The following is an 18,831-nucleotide window of genomic DNA, read 5'->3' as shown; positions in this document are numbered from 1 at the left end:
CCGGGAGCACATCCAAAGATGCACAGAGGTGAAAGAGAAAAGCAAATGAAAAAATAAAAAAATAAAAAATATTTTCTATTATAGCCCGGGTGCTTTCTTATTAAAATATTTTAGCCCGAACAATTTTATAATTATGGCTCTGCCATTGTCTGCAGGAATCATCTATATAATGCTCATACTCATTAACAATCCATTAATGTTAATAAATCGAATTGACGGATTTACACGTGGAATCAACATCTAATATCTAAACTTCTTTTATGCTACAAATATTAGATCACTTAATTGGGATTTAATTCCTATACTGACAATTGTTGTTGGTTAACATTCAAGTATAAACCCATCAAATGGAGATTTAATCCTTTTAATCTCTCACTTGAGCTATACTTGATACCATATACATCGCACAACACCTTAGTTGAGCTCAACATGCCAAAATTGTATGGGTTAAATACCCCTTTAAACAATCTGATCTATTAATTTAATTAGTATAGGACTAAAGAATTCAGAGTTATTATAACTATAAGAAGATTCAATAGTAATCACAGTTCTAATTTAATTAATGACATAGATCAAATGTGAATATGTAGTATGAAAATAGCATTAAATGTAATTTGTACATGTTCATTTTCAAGAACTCTTTTTATGATCCAAACCAGGTCTGAATCATATTTACTTAAACCTTATGCAAAACCACAATAGTAAATAATGATTCAACCATATGACTCAAAAGAGTCTCACATCGTATTTACAAAATTATATATATAAAATTGCAATAGTAAATCATAATGTCCTTATATTAAAGAGTCAAAAATCATATACACATGTAAAATTTTAGTATGTACAATAAACTAAAAATAAATCTGTTCATTAATATATAACATTACACCAAATATGGATTCCTATCAAATGGGTACTTCATTAAAATTAAGAACCTCCATATTCAGCACATGTTGATGAAACACCTTGGGTGACAAGCCCTTAGTGAGTGGATTCCTAATATAGAATCTGTCCTTATATGTTCTATCATAATTTGACCACTCTGAACCCTTTCTTTAACCGTAGAAACGTTATATCGATGTGTTTAGACTTCGATGAAATGTGATTATTTTTAAAATATAATTATACAACTTTATTATCATAATTGATCCTCAATAGCTTATTAATGCCCCCAATGATCTGTACCCTATGATAAGGTTCCTCATCCATATCTCGTGGTTGAAAGCTTAGTAGCAGGTTAAAAATTCTACCTACATAGTGAAAGTGGCTATTAGCATCTGTTTGAAGTTTTTCCATAATATAGCCCCTCCCATCAACATGAAAACATAACCTGAGGTGGATCTCCTGCTATCTAAGTATCTAACAAAATCGGAGTCTGAATATCCAATAATCTCTAAATGATCTAATCTATGATAGGTGAGCACGTAATCCTTCGTTCTTTACAAATGCTGCTTAACCCTCTTTATAGCTTTTAATGCTCTAGTCCAGAGTTACTCAAATATCTACCTAACATCCTCTCAATATACGCAAGATCCGAACGTGTACATTCTTGAGCATACATCAAACTCCATACTACCGTTGCATAAGAGAATTGTTGCATTTCCTTAATCTCAAGTTCGTGGCATGAACATTGTTGCAAGCTAAATCTATTACCCTTTGACACAGGAGTATATCCAGGAGCACAATTCTACATGTCATACCGAATGAACACCTTTTTTATATAAGCCTTTTATGAAGTCTAAGTGTGCACCTTGAACGATCACGAACAATCTATATACTTAAGACAAATGATGCATCATCAAAATCCTTCATTTCAAATTCACCTAATAGAAATGATTTGATTTCTAGTAGCAGACCATTATCATTGCTTGCCAATAAAATATCATCCATATACAGAAAAAGTATTATAAACATACTCCCACTAAACTTGATATATAAACATCGATCAACTAGATTCTCCTTAAAATCGTATGAAAAAATTACTTGATCAAACTTCTGGTACCACTGACAAGATATCTGCTTTAACCCATAAATGGATTTCCTTAATTTACATACTAGGTGCTTTGAATCTCCTGATTCAAAGATCTTCGGCTGCACCATGTATATAGTTTTCTCAATATTTTTATTGAGAAATATAGTTTTTACATTCATTTGATAGAACTCTAGGTCATAATGAGTTACAAGTGTCATGATTATCTTAAGGCAGTCTTTTATCGAAACCAATGAAAAAGTCTCCTTGTAATCAATATCCTCCTTCTGAGAGAATCCCTTGGCAGCAAGGCGAGTCTTATACTTTTCAACATTTTCATGTGAATCTCATTTGATTTTAAATATCCATTTACAACCAATAGGTTTCGCCTCTTCAAGCAATTTGACAAATTCCCAATGGTTGTTGCCCGCCATTGACTTCCTCTCTTCCCTTATGGCTTCTATCCATTCATCCGAATGGGAGCACTATTTTACTTCTTGAAAAGATATAAGATCATCTTTCAACCCAATGTCAAACTCATACTCTTAGAGATAAATATAGTCATGTGACATCGTAGATCTTCTTTCCTTAAAGGATCTCCTTATTGGCACTTATCCTTGAGGTGGTTGGGAGTCGTGCTCAACCGTAGGTGGAAATACCTTTATTTGAGTTGGCATCCCCTCCATATGAATTGGAGGTGATACGTGGATATTGTGGTCTACTGTCCCTTCCGATTGTGCAACTTCAATTATATGTGGAATGATAACCATTTCACTATCAGCTACATCACTAGTTACTATATTATAAACACTAATGTTCTCTTTAAATGATATTTCCCTAACTGTATCACTCCCACCATCTTAAATGAATTTGGCATTTCCCATCTCGAAAAAGATATACTCAAGGGGTTGAAAAACTTGAGGCCCCTTAAATTTTCAGAGTATCCTACAAAATAATAGCTAATGGTTCTTAAGTCTAATTTCCTTTCATTAGACCTATAAGGCCTAGCCTCAGTTGGACAAATCTAGACATGTAGATGTTTGATACTAGGCATTCTACCTGTCCATAACTCGTATAAGGTTTTTGTTACTGTCTTACTAGGAACTCTGTTGAATAAGTAAACCACAGTCTTAAGTATCTCACTCCATAAAGACTCCGGTAGAGAAAAAAAATACCATGATACTTCTCACCATATTTTTTAGGATCCGATTTCATCGCTCTACTACACCATTCTACTAAGGGGTCCCAGACGTAGTGTATTGCGTAATCCTCAAATGGCTCAGGGTTTGTTCACCTGATCTACCAAAGTATTCACCGCCATGGTCTGATTTAACAGTCTTAATCTTCTTACTAAGTTGATTTTCAACTTCAATTTTGAAGCTTTTGAACATATCCAGAGATTGTGACTTCTCATGAATAAGGTATAAGTATCTATATCAAGAATAGTCATCTATAAAGTTTATAAAGTGTATTTGACCATTCCAAGAAGCCTTAGGAAATAGTCCACATATATTCGTATATATCAACTCTCAGACATCATTGCTTCATCTTGAATCCTTATTACTTTTGATGGTCGTCTTCCCCTTAATACACCCAATGTAAATTTCAATATCTGACATATTAAGGAAATCAAGAATTTCTAGTGGCATTAACCTTTCTAGGTGTTATTTAAAGATATGCCCTAAACATCTTTGCTCAACATGAATGAATTCTCATTTGTCACTGATAAACTCGTATTGTGTTGCGATACAAGTACAAATAAAACACCAAAATCCCTTTCTACACTAGTGCAGTATAGGGTAACTTGGATCGTCTCTCAAGGAATATAATGGCTGGATGATAATTCCTAGGATCGATTTTATTTGTGAATGAATTGGGGTTTTGAAATGCAAATGCTTAAAGTAAATAGTAATTAAGACTCTAAGACAACTAATGGAACATAAAGTAACTAGAATATAAATGCAAACAACTTGTGGAAATATAAAAAATGCAATCTAATTAAACCTAATCTACCTACATCAACTCATCCAACTAAACAGTAACAACTAAACAATACTATGTAAACAAGATTTCAAGGTGATTAAACTAACTTGAACAAATGATCTAATGGGACATGAACATAAAGAAACTAAGATCAATTCTATTGCAGTAAATAAGAACTAATGGAAAGCTAGAACCCAAATCCTATTCAACATACCCGAATCCATTTACACCTAACATCAATAGAATTATGGAAATGATCAACCATGTAACCGAGCAATGAACATTACTAGAAATTCCAAACAACCAACTGACATATAAATGAAATTAAAAGGATTCAAGTTCAAATGCATTAAGGAATTGAACTCAACATTTCTCATCAGTCAGATCAAGTAAAACAATAACTACAAATTAACTAATGAGAATTACTTAATGAAATAATGTTGTGAGGAAGAGGAAAAACTCTATGAATGGAAGAAGGAGGCTCGGTTGAGGTTCAACAGTGGTGATCCAATTTCTGACGAAGGTGAATTGATGTTGAATAAGACGATTAAGGGATGAAATTAGGGTTTCAACCAAGAATGGAAAAGCTCCAAGATCGACAGCCCTAACGTTGATGCATAGCTCCTTGATCTGGTGACGGCGAGTTATAAATGATGAAGGAAGATGGTCGCGATGGTAAGGAAGGTCGGAGATGATCGAAAAAGCCCTTTCTCTCATGGTGGATGCTAGTTGAAAGCGATTGGTAATCAGATGTGGTGATCGGAGGTGGCGATGCTAGATGAAGGTCGAAGACGATCGATGAAGGAAAATCTCTTGAATTTTGGTGGATGACAGTGGACAGTCGGTTGAGAAGAAAAATCCCTTAACTCGTTTGGTGGTGAAATTGGAAGAGAGATGGAGTGGAAGGAAGGAGGTTGTCGTCCTCTATTGCACGCATGATTGCTTTGTTTTAGATCGCCCCAACTCAAAATCATGACTCTCAAGTACTATAGCATCTCCATTGAATTTGATCCATCCAATCAACTCAAGTCTGCATCAACGACTGAGAGTTCTCCAGATGTTGGTCAATGGTGGAAGTTGACTCAAATTTGATCCAAAGGCTTAGATCTAGATCAATGGCTAAGATCTACTCTCCCTTGACTTGGATGGACTAGATCTTTAACTAATGGTTTAGATCGCTTCTGATTTGGATGAACGGTCCAAATTGCTCCAAATTTGAATCTGGAATTGAATTTGGAATTGACATGTTCATGATCATTAGATTCATGCGATTAGATCGCTCCCACTTGTCATAAATCACATTTTGATCTATAGTGGAATCACTAGATAAAGCTGCAAGGCGATCGTGTCTAAATACAAAGTCTAGATTCATGTAGCCTAATAATACCATAAAATGTTCTTTCCATTGACCATAGTTTGTGTCAGTAAATACAGAGATGTTGCTCAGATTAACAAATATTATCAAACCCCTAATTGATTTCGAAATTGACATCTTTATAATTATTAGACTCATGTGATTAGATCGCTTGTACTTGTCATAAATCACCTTTTGATCTGTAGTGAAATCACTAGATAAAGGTGCAAGACGATCATGCCTAAATGCAAAGTCTAGATCCATGCAACATAATAATACCATAATATATTCTTTCCATTGACCATAGTTTGTACCGGTAAGAATGGAGGTGTTATTCATATTGACAAATATTGAGAGTGCTAAATAAATAAAAGCAAAGAGCATAGTTCAATTTAGCAAATAAAGCATGTATCTTTATGGTTGTGCAATAACAAAATACAACAAATAAAACATGCAACTTTATCGGTATTAATTGAGATACCTAGTGTAATATTATATTAAGTCTTTGGACTAAAATGTAACTTATTAGTGGTACTCTCCAAACAATTCATAATCACCTTTATTTGTCACATAACTCGCCTTCCTTCAGACCGGCGCATTATGCGCATGATACTTTATTTATGATCTTCCTTAGCAAGTTTATGTTTTCAACTATCACTCATAATACTTTTAATTTGCCACATAGTTCCCTTCCTTTGGGCCGACATACTACACACATGACTTAGAAGCCAAATTAAATTTGTAAGCTTCCTTAAACATATATCCGGCATAAAAAATAACTTTCCTTTGGGTCAATCATCTTCAGCATGGATATACATCCATCTATATAAATACCATAACCCTCCCCAATAGTTCTCGCTTTAGCAATAGTACCGGCTCGACTAAGTAGAAAGTGTAAAGAAAGATACATGAAAACTACTAAAAATATAACTAATCAAATATCAGTCGATTGTATCATATATCAATCAATTGATACTGTCAACAATCGACTGTGTAATGACATCACTCGATTGACACTCTGTATGTGCCAATTATTGGACATAATAGTCGATTGATTATTATCGATAGTCAACTGCTCCACAATAGTCGAGTCTGCCAGTCGAATCAGATAGCATGAGTCATCGAGCAATAATTGATTGGTACCTTATAGCAGTTGGCTGATAGTAATTAGTTGAATGCTTTAGTTGAATTCAAATAACATTCTGTCAGTTAAATGCTTTAGTCGAACTAATAACTGTTGGTGTAGGGAACACCAGATAATCGAATCGATATTTTGGCAAAGGATTCAAGTTAAGGTTATGTTGTGTGTTAACAAGCTGAGTTGAGTGTGCAGGGAGCATAAAAAAAGTCCTAGTTATAGCTAGGCAAGGAAGTCCTAGTCAAGTGGATCAAGTAGAAGACTTGGTTCACAGCTATAGGTTGCTACTTTAAGGCCCATGATTCATGATTGTTTCCGATAGACAATTCACTATAAAAACTCCCCTCTCACGAGAAGGAGTTTGTCATTTTACAAAATATGTTAGGATCAGTAAACTTATATCGTCCTAATCTCTTAAGTACAAAAAACAATAAAGAAGTTACCGACTGAGAGTATTAGACTTGTAGTTGTCGGTGTAGCTCCAAGACGTTATGACGGCATATTGGATCGAGTGTTTGCACATAGGAGGTGATCATAGAAGCATATAGAATTCATTTTAAGGTTCCGCCTCGGTAGCTTCTTATAAAGCCTAATTCGGGCGTCTCCACGTCAACCAGTCGATTCACTTTCACGCTAACTCGGCATCTTCTGGGCGCTTGTATCTCTTTCGGGCGCCTGGATGCTGATATAAAAGTTGTCGGATCAACTTTGACTTTGTAACACCTTATCTAGATCCGGGCGCCTAGAACCTTTCGAGTGCCTAGAGGCTGAGGTGTCTTGACCACTGGGACTCTACCATCTCATTTGCCTCGCTGGCCCGTTCGGCTGACGTCCAGTCGCTTGGATCCCTTTCGGGCGCCTGGACCATCCGATCGCTAGATCCAGATAAGGACGCCTAGAACATAAAGTTTTAGCCCCTCTTTTCCTATATTACAAGTTAGTCCAGAAATAAAATAATAGGAAGGAAATAGTTTTTGCAAACTGTTTGATCTTGACTTTAGATTTTCAGTGAAATCCTAGGTCAGACCGATGTCTACTGTTTCCCTTATCGGGAACGCGTCCTCACCCACTTCACTAAGGAGAATTTACCTTTTGCCAACCTGGTCCTCCAAACCTGTTGGACTTTTGCTCAGCCTTGATCCTCGGCCCTCAAGTCCTCCACTACTAGATGTCTGATCCTCCAAATCCACCTAGACTTTCTGCCTAGTGTTCTGATTTGCTAAGACTTTCTGCCCTGTCCTCCAGACTAGGACTTTCTTACCCAATTCTCCAGATGAGGTCTTCCTTGTCCAGTCCTCCAAACCAGATCTTCATTGCCCAATCCTCCAGATCATGACTTCCTTTGCCTAGCCACAACTAGGACTTTCCTGTGCTACCTACATACTCAATTTAGCTCATTAGTCCACTTTTCAAATTTAACTTGAACTCTTTGCCATTATCAAAACTTAGGTTCGATCATCTAGTGATTCCTGCACCAACAGCTGCGAGGAGGAACCTAGAGCACCAATTCACAATCATTCTATGGTGACTCTACACGCGACCGAAGCTCCCGAGACGCTATCGCGATGCCAGAACGTTGCATCGACAATCGCACGCACTTACTAATCATTTTTTCAATAATCTTTATTTTATAATACTTTGTCTATTTGTACTTAATTATTAAGATGGTAAAATTGTTACCGATCATATATCTTTTGTAAAGGCGAGACTCTTTCTCGTAAGAAAAAGAGTTTATTAGTGAATTGTCCAACGAAAGCGATCAAGAACTGCAAGTCTTGGAGTACAGCCAGTGGCTGTGAACCAAGTAAAAACAAATGAGTCCATAGTTGAGTTTTATAATATCTTTCGCTATGTACTTTTTTATATTCGAGTTATGAATTTTCTACAAAAGTGTGAAAAAGTGATAAACACTATTCACCCTCCTCTAGTGCTTTTATCGATCCTACGATAACATTTTATGTGCAACCTTATGAGCAACAGTCGACTAAGACCTTATAGCAATCGACTGATGATATCAGCTGTTTTGTAGGCAATTTTGGGTACATCAATCGATTGAGACTTGATAGTAGTCGACTGATGGAATCAGTCGAATGCTTCAATCGAGTTTGATAGCATTCTGTGACCAAATTTCTACCTAATAGTTGATTGAGAATCCTCATTAGTCGATAGTTAGTCATGAGATTCAATTTTTTGCTTCTTGCACATGACAATTTCAGCTTGAGAATGGCAGTGGAAGACCTAATTCTGTCGTCGTTCTTCGTGTTCTTCAAGAAATAAGGTGAAAAACTTGAAATGTTGGTAAAAACCTAACCTATCCAATGCTATAATCGATGGATATACATCTATTCGCTCATCCAAATGGAATCAAATACAAAATCAATGTATATTTACTAAATCATCAAAAATTTAAAGGATTTAATTATCATTGTCTATAAAACTACATTGGAAAACTGAATGCAATGGCAAGCGAGGGTTAACCTCAATCCAATGCTAGAGCTATTGTTTCTTATTTGTCATCTAGAAGCTACTGCAAGGGTAGTAGAATGGCCTTGTGTAGCAATTAGGCGGCAATCAAATATTGGTCTCAATGGACAAGAATCCAAGGAAGAAGAAGATCAAAGTCAAAGATCACAATACCAAGCTCATCCTACAGAGACCACTCTCATAAAGCTCATACCCTTAATAGCTCATTAATGTTAACGAACTATGTTGACGGATCTACACATGGAATCCACATCTAATATCTAAACCCCGTTCATGTTACAAGCATTATATCATTTAATTGAGATTTGATTTCTTAATGATAATTATTATTAATGTTCATTCAAGTATAAGCTCACTAAATAGAGACTTAATCCTTTCAAAAGAGATTCTAATGAGGTCACAAATTGAAGAGAAAGAGCAAGAAAGTTGGTTCCATTCAGATTTTGGATGAATAAAATTAAACTATTAAAAATAATCTATAGATAAATTTTTTGATTCGTATCTCCAAATAAATAAAGCAGTAAAGCTCATTTTCTTGGAGACTTGTCTTTGGGTGCGTTGAATGGAATGGTGGAAGATCAACACGCAACTTCAACTTCTGAATGTCAAACAAGTGGTTGAGAAAGAATGATGCTTTCGGTAAACACAATTCCTAGAACTCTAGATTGGACTTGAGATCCGAAAGTGGGTTGTGGAAATTATATTCTATTCTTAGGTTGATCCATTGAACACCCTAATTCAGCCTAGTCAAATTTCCTTGGTCAATTTACAAAGCTTGTGAATTGCCCTAATTTTGGGACATCACTCGGAAATTCTTTTAAGTCAAACTAATACTTAACTGATGCCGGTTAGCACAACTTTGCTGCTCGACTGCACCTTTCCCACATATTTGAATCTGATAGAGCTTTCTTTCACTCGAACGACTTGTTGTTTCGAAACTTACATGTCAACATGTGTCAGCAGCATCGACGTAGCATCGACGTGGCCGGTGTGACCCTTTCAATAGTAAATCAGCACTGGGCTGCTGAATGAAAATGAAAAATAGAAGAAGAATAATAATACTAGTATTGTTAGCCAATTTTTGCTATCCTTTTTATAGAAATATACTCTCGCCCTCTACCGGGCCATTAGATCTGGGATTTGCTCCATATGGACTGGATCTATCGGATCGGATTAAAAGCAGAGTAAAGTCCCCCGATATCATTAACTATTCCACGGGTCAATTTTTAAAAAGTATATCTTTAAAACATAAATCCACAAGGGAACCCAATTAAAACATAAATTAATTCTATAGATAACTAAATTCTAGCCTAGTCCAATAAATCAAATCCAATTTAACCCAAGATTATATAATTTAGGCCTCAAACTTCTTCTTCTTCTTTTTTTTTTGAATTCCATAGTGATATTCTATCAGCTAAATTAGATTGACAATGTTGATAGTAAGATGTGTGCATTTCTTTTTAAAAAATTAACTATATGTTAACAACTATTTCCACTTTACTCTATGAAATCTAATGCTTAGAAAAAAGAAACAGAATCCCATAAGAATGAATATTCTAGAGATTAATTTTTAAATATGTATAAATTATGCTCTAAATTAACACAATAGATAAATTAGGGGATTGTCTATGATGCAGGAGTGACGCATAAGGAATCGAATTTTAATGGGTCATAATTTTTGATTCGGGTATCAGAACAAGACGTTGTCGGTTTATAATCGAAGTTTTTTGAGAGACCTTTATTCAGTACTAGGTGCAACCCGTACCGACTCACTTTTGGGTTCATCAAATATTGTTTAATATCTTTTCAGAGGCTTCGAATATATTTTTTACTATTTATAGTAATTTTTTATTTTTAAGATTTTAGGATATTTTTATTTTTTTCAAGCTAGGGTTTGATTTAGGATCTATTTATACGCATGTTTAACTAATTTCGGCTAACTTTTGATTATTGAATAATTTTTTCTATAAAAATCCTAAAGATGATGCAATCGTGACTTCTCTTTATTTTTTCAACTTCTCGTGCTTATTTTATTTATAATTCTTTTCTAATCTTTCGCCTCCAGAATAATTATTATTCTGTCCGATATTGTCAGTCTACCTTCAGAATTACTCATGTGAAGTTTAGACATATGAATTATCAAAAAAAAAAAACTTATACTATTAGAAGTCTATGACTAGAAGATGCTAATGATGTTCTTTGTTATTTGAAGGATAAAAAACATATGTTATAAGCTTTTCCTCATCAATTTGTTTTATCGAAGACATATATATGTGTACATCATTGTAAACATATCTTACATAAAGATATTTAATAATTATTTTAATGTACAAACTTGCATTACAAAAATAAAGTTAAAAGATTGTACTGCAAACCACCAGTCAAGACTAGAAATTAAGTATATGTTTAATCTTCTTTTTTTAGCATTAAAAATTGTAAAGAACCCAAAAGATTTCCTTCACCATGAATATACTATCTTGCCAAATTGGAGCACAATGATAATATCTTACATTGTTTGCACAAGAGAATTAAGTTGCATTGAAATCTTTTCTAGGAACAAATTCACAAACACATTTTGCTATCATAGAGCTCATCTTTAAGAAGTTGTGATTCATCGATGAAATATCAACACCATTCTACATTCACAAGATTAAGCATTTCTCTTCTTTCGTCTCTTTCTCTTCAGTTTAGGTGGGCAAAGAACTACCTTGATGGCCGCATCAAAGACGGCCTTTACAATCTACATAGGAAAGAAAAAATGAATACCGTCGTCGACGACAACGCCGGCTCCGCCCTCAGCGCCGTCACCTGCCTCTATCGCGCCAGACTCTCCACCCTAAGGGAGGTCCTTCTCTGGGTCACCTGGTCCCGGGCCGACGCCGGTCCCTTACTCTCGCTCGCCGTCGACGACGACGACTCCACCTCGGCGCGCCCTTGGGAGCTCAATGCCTTGGAGTCCCATCCGCTGACCGAGAAGAAAGGCACCCGCTCTTGTTTCTCCGGCCCCTGCGCCGTCGGCCTTCACTGGGACATCTCCGCCGCTCGATACGAGTCGGGCCCCGAGCCCGTCGACAGCTTCTACGTCGTCGTCGTCGTCGAGTCGCAGATCGCGCTATTGCTCGGCGATCTGAGCAGGGACTTCGTCGACGAGTTCGGGGGCGCACTTCCGCTCGCGCGGTGCTCGACGATTTGCCGCAGAGAGCAAGTCCTCGGCCACCGGCTCTACTCCACCCGGGCGCGGTTCTGCGACGGCGGTTCCGTTCACGAAATCACCATCCGGTGCAAGGGGTACGGATGGGACGCCGACGACTCGGAGTTGTCGGTGTCCGTCGACAAGAAGCGGGCGGTGCACGTGAGGAGCCTCCGGTGGAACTTCAGAGGGAACCAGACCATCTTCATCGACGGATTGCCGGTGGACATGATGTGGGATGTCCACGACTGGTGGTTCGGCGACTCCTCCGGCCACGCCGTCTTCATGTTTCGTCGTCGGAGCACGCCGGAAAGCAGACTGTGGCTAGAGGACGAGGCCCTGAACGCCGAGCAGGGGATTTCAGGCTTCTCCCTGTTGATCCGAGCCTTCAGGAGCCCATGAGGTATGTTGTTCTATGATTTCGCATCAAAAAATTCAACTCTTTTACATCCTTTTGTATCATTCTGAAAATTAAAATTGATTGTAAATCCAAGTTTCAAAGTAACTTTGAGCATCAAATTGATTGTCACTTCGTTTGTTCTACTGATTTGTGATACAAAATTTTCACAGTTGGTTTGTCACTTCAGTTCTTCAGTGAGAAGCAATGAGTTCTTTCTTGATAGTTGACATTATGTCACAGTGGACAAAGACTACAAAGAATTGTGTTTGATAAACTTGTCATCATATTGATTGGGGTTTGACTTTTCCAATTATCATTAATCATTTCGGTTGTGATTCTTCAACTTAAACCTAGAACAAAAAGTTTGGTGAGTTAAAGGATAGACTTTATCTAAATTGCTTCACTTATATTTTAGGCTATGTTTGATAGGACGTAATGTAATCATGCTTGTAATATAATCAAGTTTGTAATGTAATGTAATATAATCAAGATTACATTACTATATTTGGTTGAAAGAATACATGTAATCTTTGATTACAAGGATGATTACATTACAGTGTTTGGTGTCAATTATTTTCAGTAAAAAATATAATTTTTATTATTATAAAATACCAATAATACCCTTCCTCCCTAACCGGACTCGTGGAGAGGGATCACCTGCAATAGCGCCAGCAGGGCAGGGACGTGTGGCAGTGGAACACTGTGTACGCGTACTTCTCCACATGGCACGCCACCAGCTTCCCCTCGGTCGCGACTGCCTTCGTCATTCCCTCGATCGTGTACATCTGCCGCGGCGTCCCTGCCTTGCTCACCGACATCGACGCCGCTACCACGTGCCGCGTCCCAAGGTGGGCGACGCTGAAGTCCACCATCAACTCCAACGAAGTCGCGTAAAGCTTCCTCTCGTCGAGCGCCACGGGGCGCTCGCACTCCTGCAACTTTCTCAGTGTCGTCTCTGCTTCCAGCGAACTGGGTTTGATGGAGAGCCGGCGAGAGGATTGAGGCGGTGAGGAGCGAAAGGGTATATTTGGTACGATAAAAATAGAATCCGTAATGTAATCAGATTCCGCACTATTTCTTTTGTACTTGAGATTACAGATCTTGGCTCTTTTTTGTAATGCAATTACATTACATTACATCTCTAAAATGTTACCAAACAAAGCAAATCATCTTGTAATGTAATCCTGATTACATTACAAGCCTGATTACCCCTTACCAGACATGCCCTTAGACAAATTGACTTGTTTTGTTCTACCATTAGACCAAAATATTTAAGTTCAAGTTAGTAATAGTTGTCAAAGTGCCTTATCTCAAGTGGTAAGTATGGAGACGTGTATTGTCTGAGGTTCTAAATTCGAGTCGTCTTAGCAGCATGTAGTTATTAACTGAGGTGCTGTTTCAGCAGTAGACTTTTATCAACATAGTAGTATTGTGTCTCCAAAAAATCTCTTTCGCGGAGATAATATCCTCATCCGTCGTGATCAATTATAAATTCTTAATTTACCTCCTCACAAATGGTCGTGAGGCTGCTGAAGGGGTGGATTTCATTTTTTTTTTGCAGAAGATTAAACTCATTATCATGTATATGTGGACGCTTGTGGAATGAATTTTCCTCACTTGTTAGGGCTAAGCATAATACATTCCATAGTGTTTCTTTTTGTTCTTTTCTTTTCTTTTTGTATAAATGCCAAAATTATTGACAAGATGTGAGACATGGATTTGGCCAACATAACCACCGATTGAAAGCAAAAGACAAGACAAAATGTACACCTCACCCACCACCATGACAATCGAGTGAGTAATCAAAATAGACCATCTCGATCTCAGGAATATCAATCCTTAAATTTAATCATAAAAGATAGTTTGATTTACAATTCGAAATTATCGATTATGATTCGGTTCGTAGTTCATACTAATTTAAGATTATTATTTTTATATAAAACAAAAATTATAATTATAAATTTATAATATATATATATATATATATAACAAATTTATACTTATTTATGTTGTCTGTGTATCCAATGACGGAGCCAGAAAATGTATAGCCTCCAAGCTAATTCCGATCTGATCGAAAGTCTCCGGGCTATCAGTCTCATCTATTTTTATTTTTTTTCTATAGTAAATTTAAATGATAGTTCTTTTTTAAGTCCGTCGGACCTCGGGCTAAAGCCCAGTTAAGAAAAAGCTTATCTCCGCCCTTGTGCATATCCTCTTATAGTATAGGAAAATCAAATCCATGTAGCTCGCTTATTATTTTTCATTCTCGTAGTATTAGTTTCTTCGGTATCAAAGTATTTTACCTTATCATCTAAAAATTACATTTATGTATTCGTTTTTTAGCTCTTGCTTATACTTCTAAAGAGTCGAGAGACAAAATAAATCTTTTGTTCAATATATTATCTTCAAAACTAAACATCTGTTCTACAACAATAGTTGATACTAGACAAATAAAAAAAAATTTTGTTATGGTAGAGAGCATGGAAAAAAATTTTGAGTCTTTTGCAGTCACCGTAGAATATTGAAATTTACCTCACTATCTTTATCACTAATATAAAAAAAAATATAAAATAATTCTCAAATTCTTATCTGGAACTTGAGAAATCTTGTGGATGTCTTCCCTTCTCTTAATAAAAATTGTGCTTTGTTAGTTTTAAATTATTACTACTACTAATATTTTATATTTCATATATTGATTTTTAATTCATATTTTAAACTATAATCTTTATACATTTCATATAAAGTATTTTAATATTTTATATATAGTAATAGGATCAATAACTTTTAAATGGAATTAAAGTACTGTAATACAATAACATTTCACATAAAACATCTAATTCAAGTCTAGATCTAAAGCAAATGTAACTAAATAAATATAAAAAAATATGATAAAAATAAATTTTTATTGCTAATAAAAATTTATTCGTAACATATTCATTTAAAATTAAAGATATATTATAAAAATTCATCATAACTAAATGAGATATAGAATAATAAATATTGAAATTTATTCAGTTATATTATTAAATACTTTTAAAATTTAATAAATATAATGAAAATAAATATACATTAGTATTATTAATATTTTATTAAAAATATATATATAATAATTATCTATATTTAAATAAATCTCATAATAATTGCTATGTTAAATTTTAACCTATTGGTAGATCACGTGAAAAATTTTTAAATCTTATTCTATTAATTTTATAAAATCTATCTCATTATTTCATTATATTAGGATGTGACCAGAAATAAGAAATTTTAATTTTAATTGATTTAATTTAATTTTTTAAAATTTTTAATCTATCTTGATTGTATAAATTTAAAATATGACATACACAGCGAATATGAAAAAAATAAATCATCGATAACAAACTGATATATAAATTTTAATTCATCAACACTTATAGTATTAGAACTAGCATTATCAAATAATATTGAATATATCTTAGAAGTTAATCTATTTTTTAAATTAAATATAATAATTAAAAAATATTATGAGCACTTCATCCAAGATTCGATATGCTAATAAATATTTTTGAATTGTCCAAGAGTTATCAATCTAATAATAAATTCATACTCATATATGAATGAATTTATCAATAGTCATTCTAAATACCAAAACATAAAAAAAATATTTAATTTTAAAATTTTTAATTAAAATTTTTTTCTTGTCTTATTAATTTTTTAATTGTACAAGTATATAATTGAACATATTTAGCAGATGGATTAAGTGATGTACATTTAGATTCAAAATTAAAAAAATGTACAGAAATAAAATTAATTGAGGATTCTCTTAATTTATTATTAAAATATTTAAATAAATTTGAATCGGTATTTCCATTAACTGATGAAAATTTAAATAATTACATCTGAAAATATTTGACTCTAAATTTCGTCAAAGTGTTTTATTTTGACGTATCATTTCAATGATGTATAATTGTCACCTAATTAAAATTTATAAAAGATTTTATAATACTTATATTTTGCATGCACCGATGATGTTCCAATTCGAACCAAGCCTATGAACAGGTTGAGTAGAGACACCGGTGATGTTGCATGCTTCGCATTGAATACAAGCTCATCAACTCAGATATGTGAAACGCAGTGTCCTTCAACATTATCAATATTTAAGCATGCACTAGGCACTCACCTGTTCATCATAACTGATAGTCAAATGCACAAAATTCTTATTAATATGGATCTTATGAAAAAATTGAACCATATTAAATTTATTATACATAATCTTAAGAGATTGCCCTCGGAGTATAGCTGAATTAATTATGACAGAACAGAGTTACAGAAGTGGATAAAAATTCGAATCTCGATGAAACTGAGACAATGCCCTCCTTTGTCGTAGTCAACTACAGTTTCTCGATTTACCTCTTCATAGATGGTCGTGGAGGCGACCGTGTGGGATCGTTGGGATGGCAGATTCCATCTTTTACAGAAGTAAGAGATTATTTTACTCTCGGAACATAGTTAAGTTAGTAGAGTTGCTGAAGTGGAAAAAAATTGAATCTTAATAAAGTCAAGGTAATATCCTCCTCCGTCATAGTCAACTGTGACTTCTCAATTTATTTCTTCATTTATATTTATGAGATCGATTATATGAGACCTAGATGATAAATTTTATTTTTGAGAGTATTTTTACAAATAAAATCATATGATAAGAATTTTATCACTCCATCTGCTCACCGTACAAGTTGAAAAATATATATTAACAATTATAGATTCTCGGATGCTTATTTTGTCAGTAGAGTTTTGTCGTACAAACTTTACATCGGAATAAAACATGAATACAATATTGTTCAAGTCCATTCATCCATCATTCCCAATTTTGATGTCTCTTCGAAATTCGATCACAATTTCTCTACTCAATTTTGTTTTCTTTCAATATACACTTATGCAATTGTATTTTTTTATGATCCAAATATTTAAATTTCACCCCATTAATCTGGAAGATGGAACGATTTTTTGCTTCTTTTCTTTGTTTCTATGGTAAAATGAGAAAACTTATTCTTAGGAATAGAATAGCAATCTTTAGTTTGGTTCGTATGAACGGAATTGACAAGAAATAGTTATGGTTCATAGAAATATCACAGAATAAAAGACTAAAATAAAGTAACACTATTAAAATTGAATATAAAAAAACTAAAACTATTTGAACAGACACGAGTAATAATTTATTTATTTTGATAATCTAAGTTTTTAATTCTTTGAACTAATTAATTCAGAAAGTAACCTATCCGACTCCAAAAAAAAAACTTTTACCTACCATTAGAATAAATCTAAAAATGCTCATATTGAGATCAACAATCGACCTCTACAATTAACTCATCATTATAGAATATCATGCTCCATCTAAGTATTAGAACCATGAACTCCTCCGTCAAATGATAACTCGATCCATCCAAATAATCATAATTCATATTGCGCGCATCACACCTTGCTAGGCCTTTTGGCTAAGATCAAGTGTAGCACGAGGCAACATGAGTACGAATCTCATGGTCAAACTAATTTTCTTTTAAAGAAATTTGACGAGAATAATAAAATTTCATATAACATCAATTTTTTAAATGATACCTTAAAAAAATATGTGCGAGAAAACCAAAAGGTAAGAATTTGTGCTTAATTTAAAAACGAATCATTTGTCCGTCAAAATTCATCTTCTCGATTTATTCTAATAACTAATAAAATTTTTTCATACAACTAAATCGATCATATCTAAAATTAGATATTAATCAGAACATAAAAACTAGATAAAAAAATTCTTACTTATCAAGAGATTGTTGATATAAGAAAACATTAAGGATGTGAATCCTATGAGAAAAAGTAAATATTTTTAAAAATTAGTTATATGTGAAAAATATCATAAATTAATTTTTAAATATGTATTTTCAATGTAGGATTAAAACTTGTGGAAAATAAATTCACATATTTTCTACAATACAAAAATCATCATATTAATATATGAAGTTCTAGTATTATTTCCAAAAAAAACCCATGAAGCTACAAAAGTCTTGACCATAATAAATTTTAAAAAATAAATATTTATAATTTGATTAAATTGATGTTTATTATAAATTAATTAGATACAATAGGTGAAATCCTATTTTATTCTATATATATTTACACTATTTATATGATATTAATTATTTTGTTTGTATAAATAGAATATATAGATTATATAATATATAGTATATTATATGTTATTTGAAAGGCCCCTATTGAAAATTCTCCTTTTTTTCTATATAATGACAAAAAAATTTCTAATTTCTTATGTTTTACCGATCCATATTTTTTCCTT

General features: G+C 33.9%; 2 protein-coding genes across 2 annotated transcripts; one reads left to right on the top strand and one right to left on the bottom strand.

Annotated features, from left to right (window-relative positions):
• Positions 1-11,545: 11,545 nt before the first annotated feature.
• LOC141823799 (uncharacterized) lies at positions 11,546-12,592 on the top strand. The gene has a single exon (XM_074711032.1). It carries the CDS (start codon positions 11,546-11,548, stop codon positions 12,518-12,520), a length of 975 nt encoding a protein of 324 aa, XP_074567133.1. The 3' UTR covers positions 12,521-12,592.
• A 579-nt stretch (positions 12,593-13,171) lies between these two features.
• Positions 13,172-13,741, bottom strand: LOC141823798 (BURP domain-containing protein 3-like). Its single transcript, XM_074711031.1, has 2 exons — positions 13,728-13,741; positions 13,172-13,625 (listed from the first exon to the last, which is right to left on the bottom strand). The coding sequence occupies exons 1-2, from the start codon at positions 13,739-13,741 to the stop codon at positions 13,172-13,174; spliced, it is 468 nt and encodes a 155-aa protein (XP_074567132.1).
• Positions 13,742-18,831: the final 5,090 nt, after the last annotated feature.

The sequence above is a fragment of the Curcuma longa genome, chromosome 3 (assembly GCF_044706935.1).
Source record: "Curcuma longa cultivar G26 ecotype Majalengka, Jawa Barat chromosome 3, ITB_CL_G26_1.1, whole genome shotgun sequence".
NCBI lineage: Eukaryota > Viridiplantae > Streptophyta > Magnoliopsida > Zingiberales > Zingiberaceae > Curcuma > Curcuma longa.
The sequence above is the reverse complement of the archived record's forward strand: the minus strand, read 5'-3'. Positions and strand labels throughout refer to the sequence as shown.

What these genes read in the sequence shown, in the direction of transcription:
- LOC141823799 (XM_074711032.1), top strand. Translation starts at nt 11,546, where the DNA reads ATGAAATATCAACACCATTCTACATTCACAAGATTAAGCATTTCTCTT.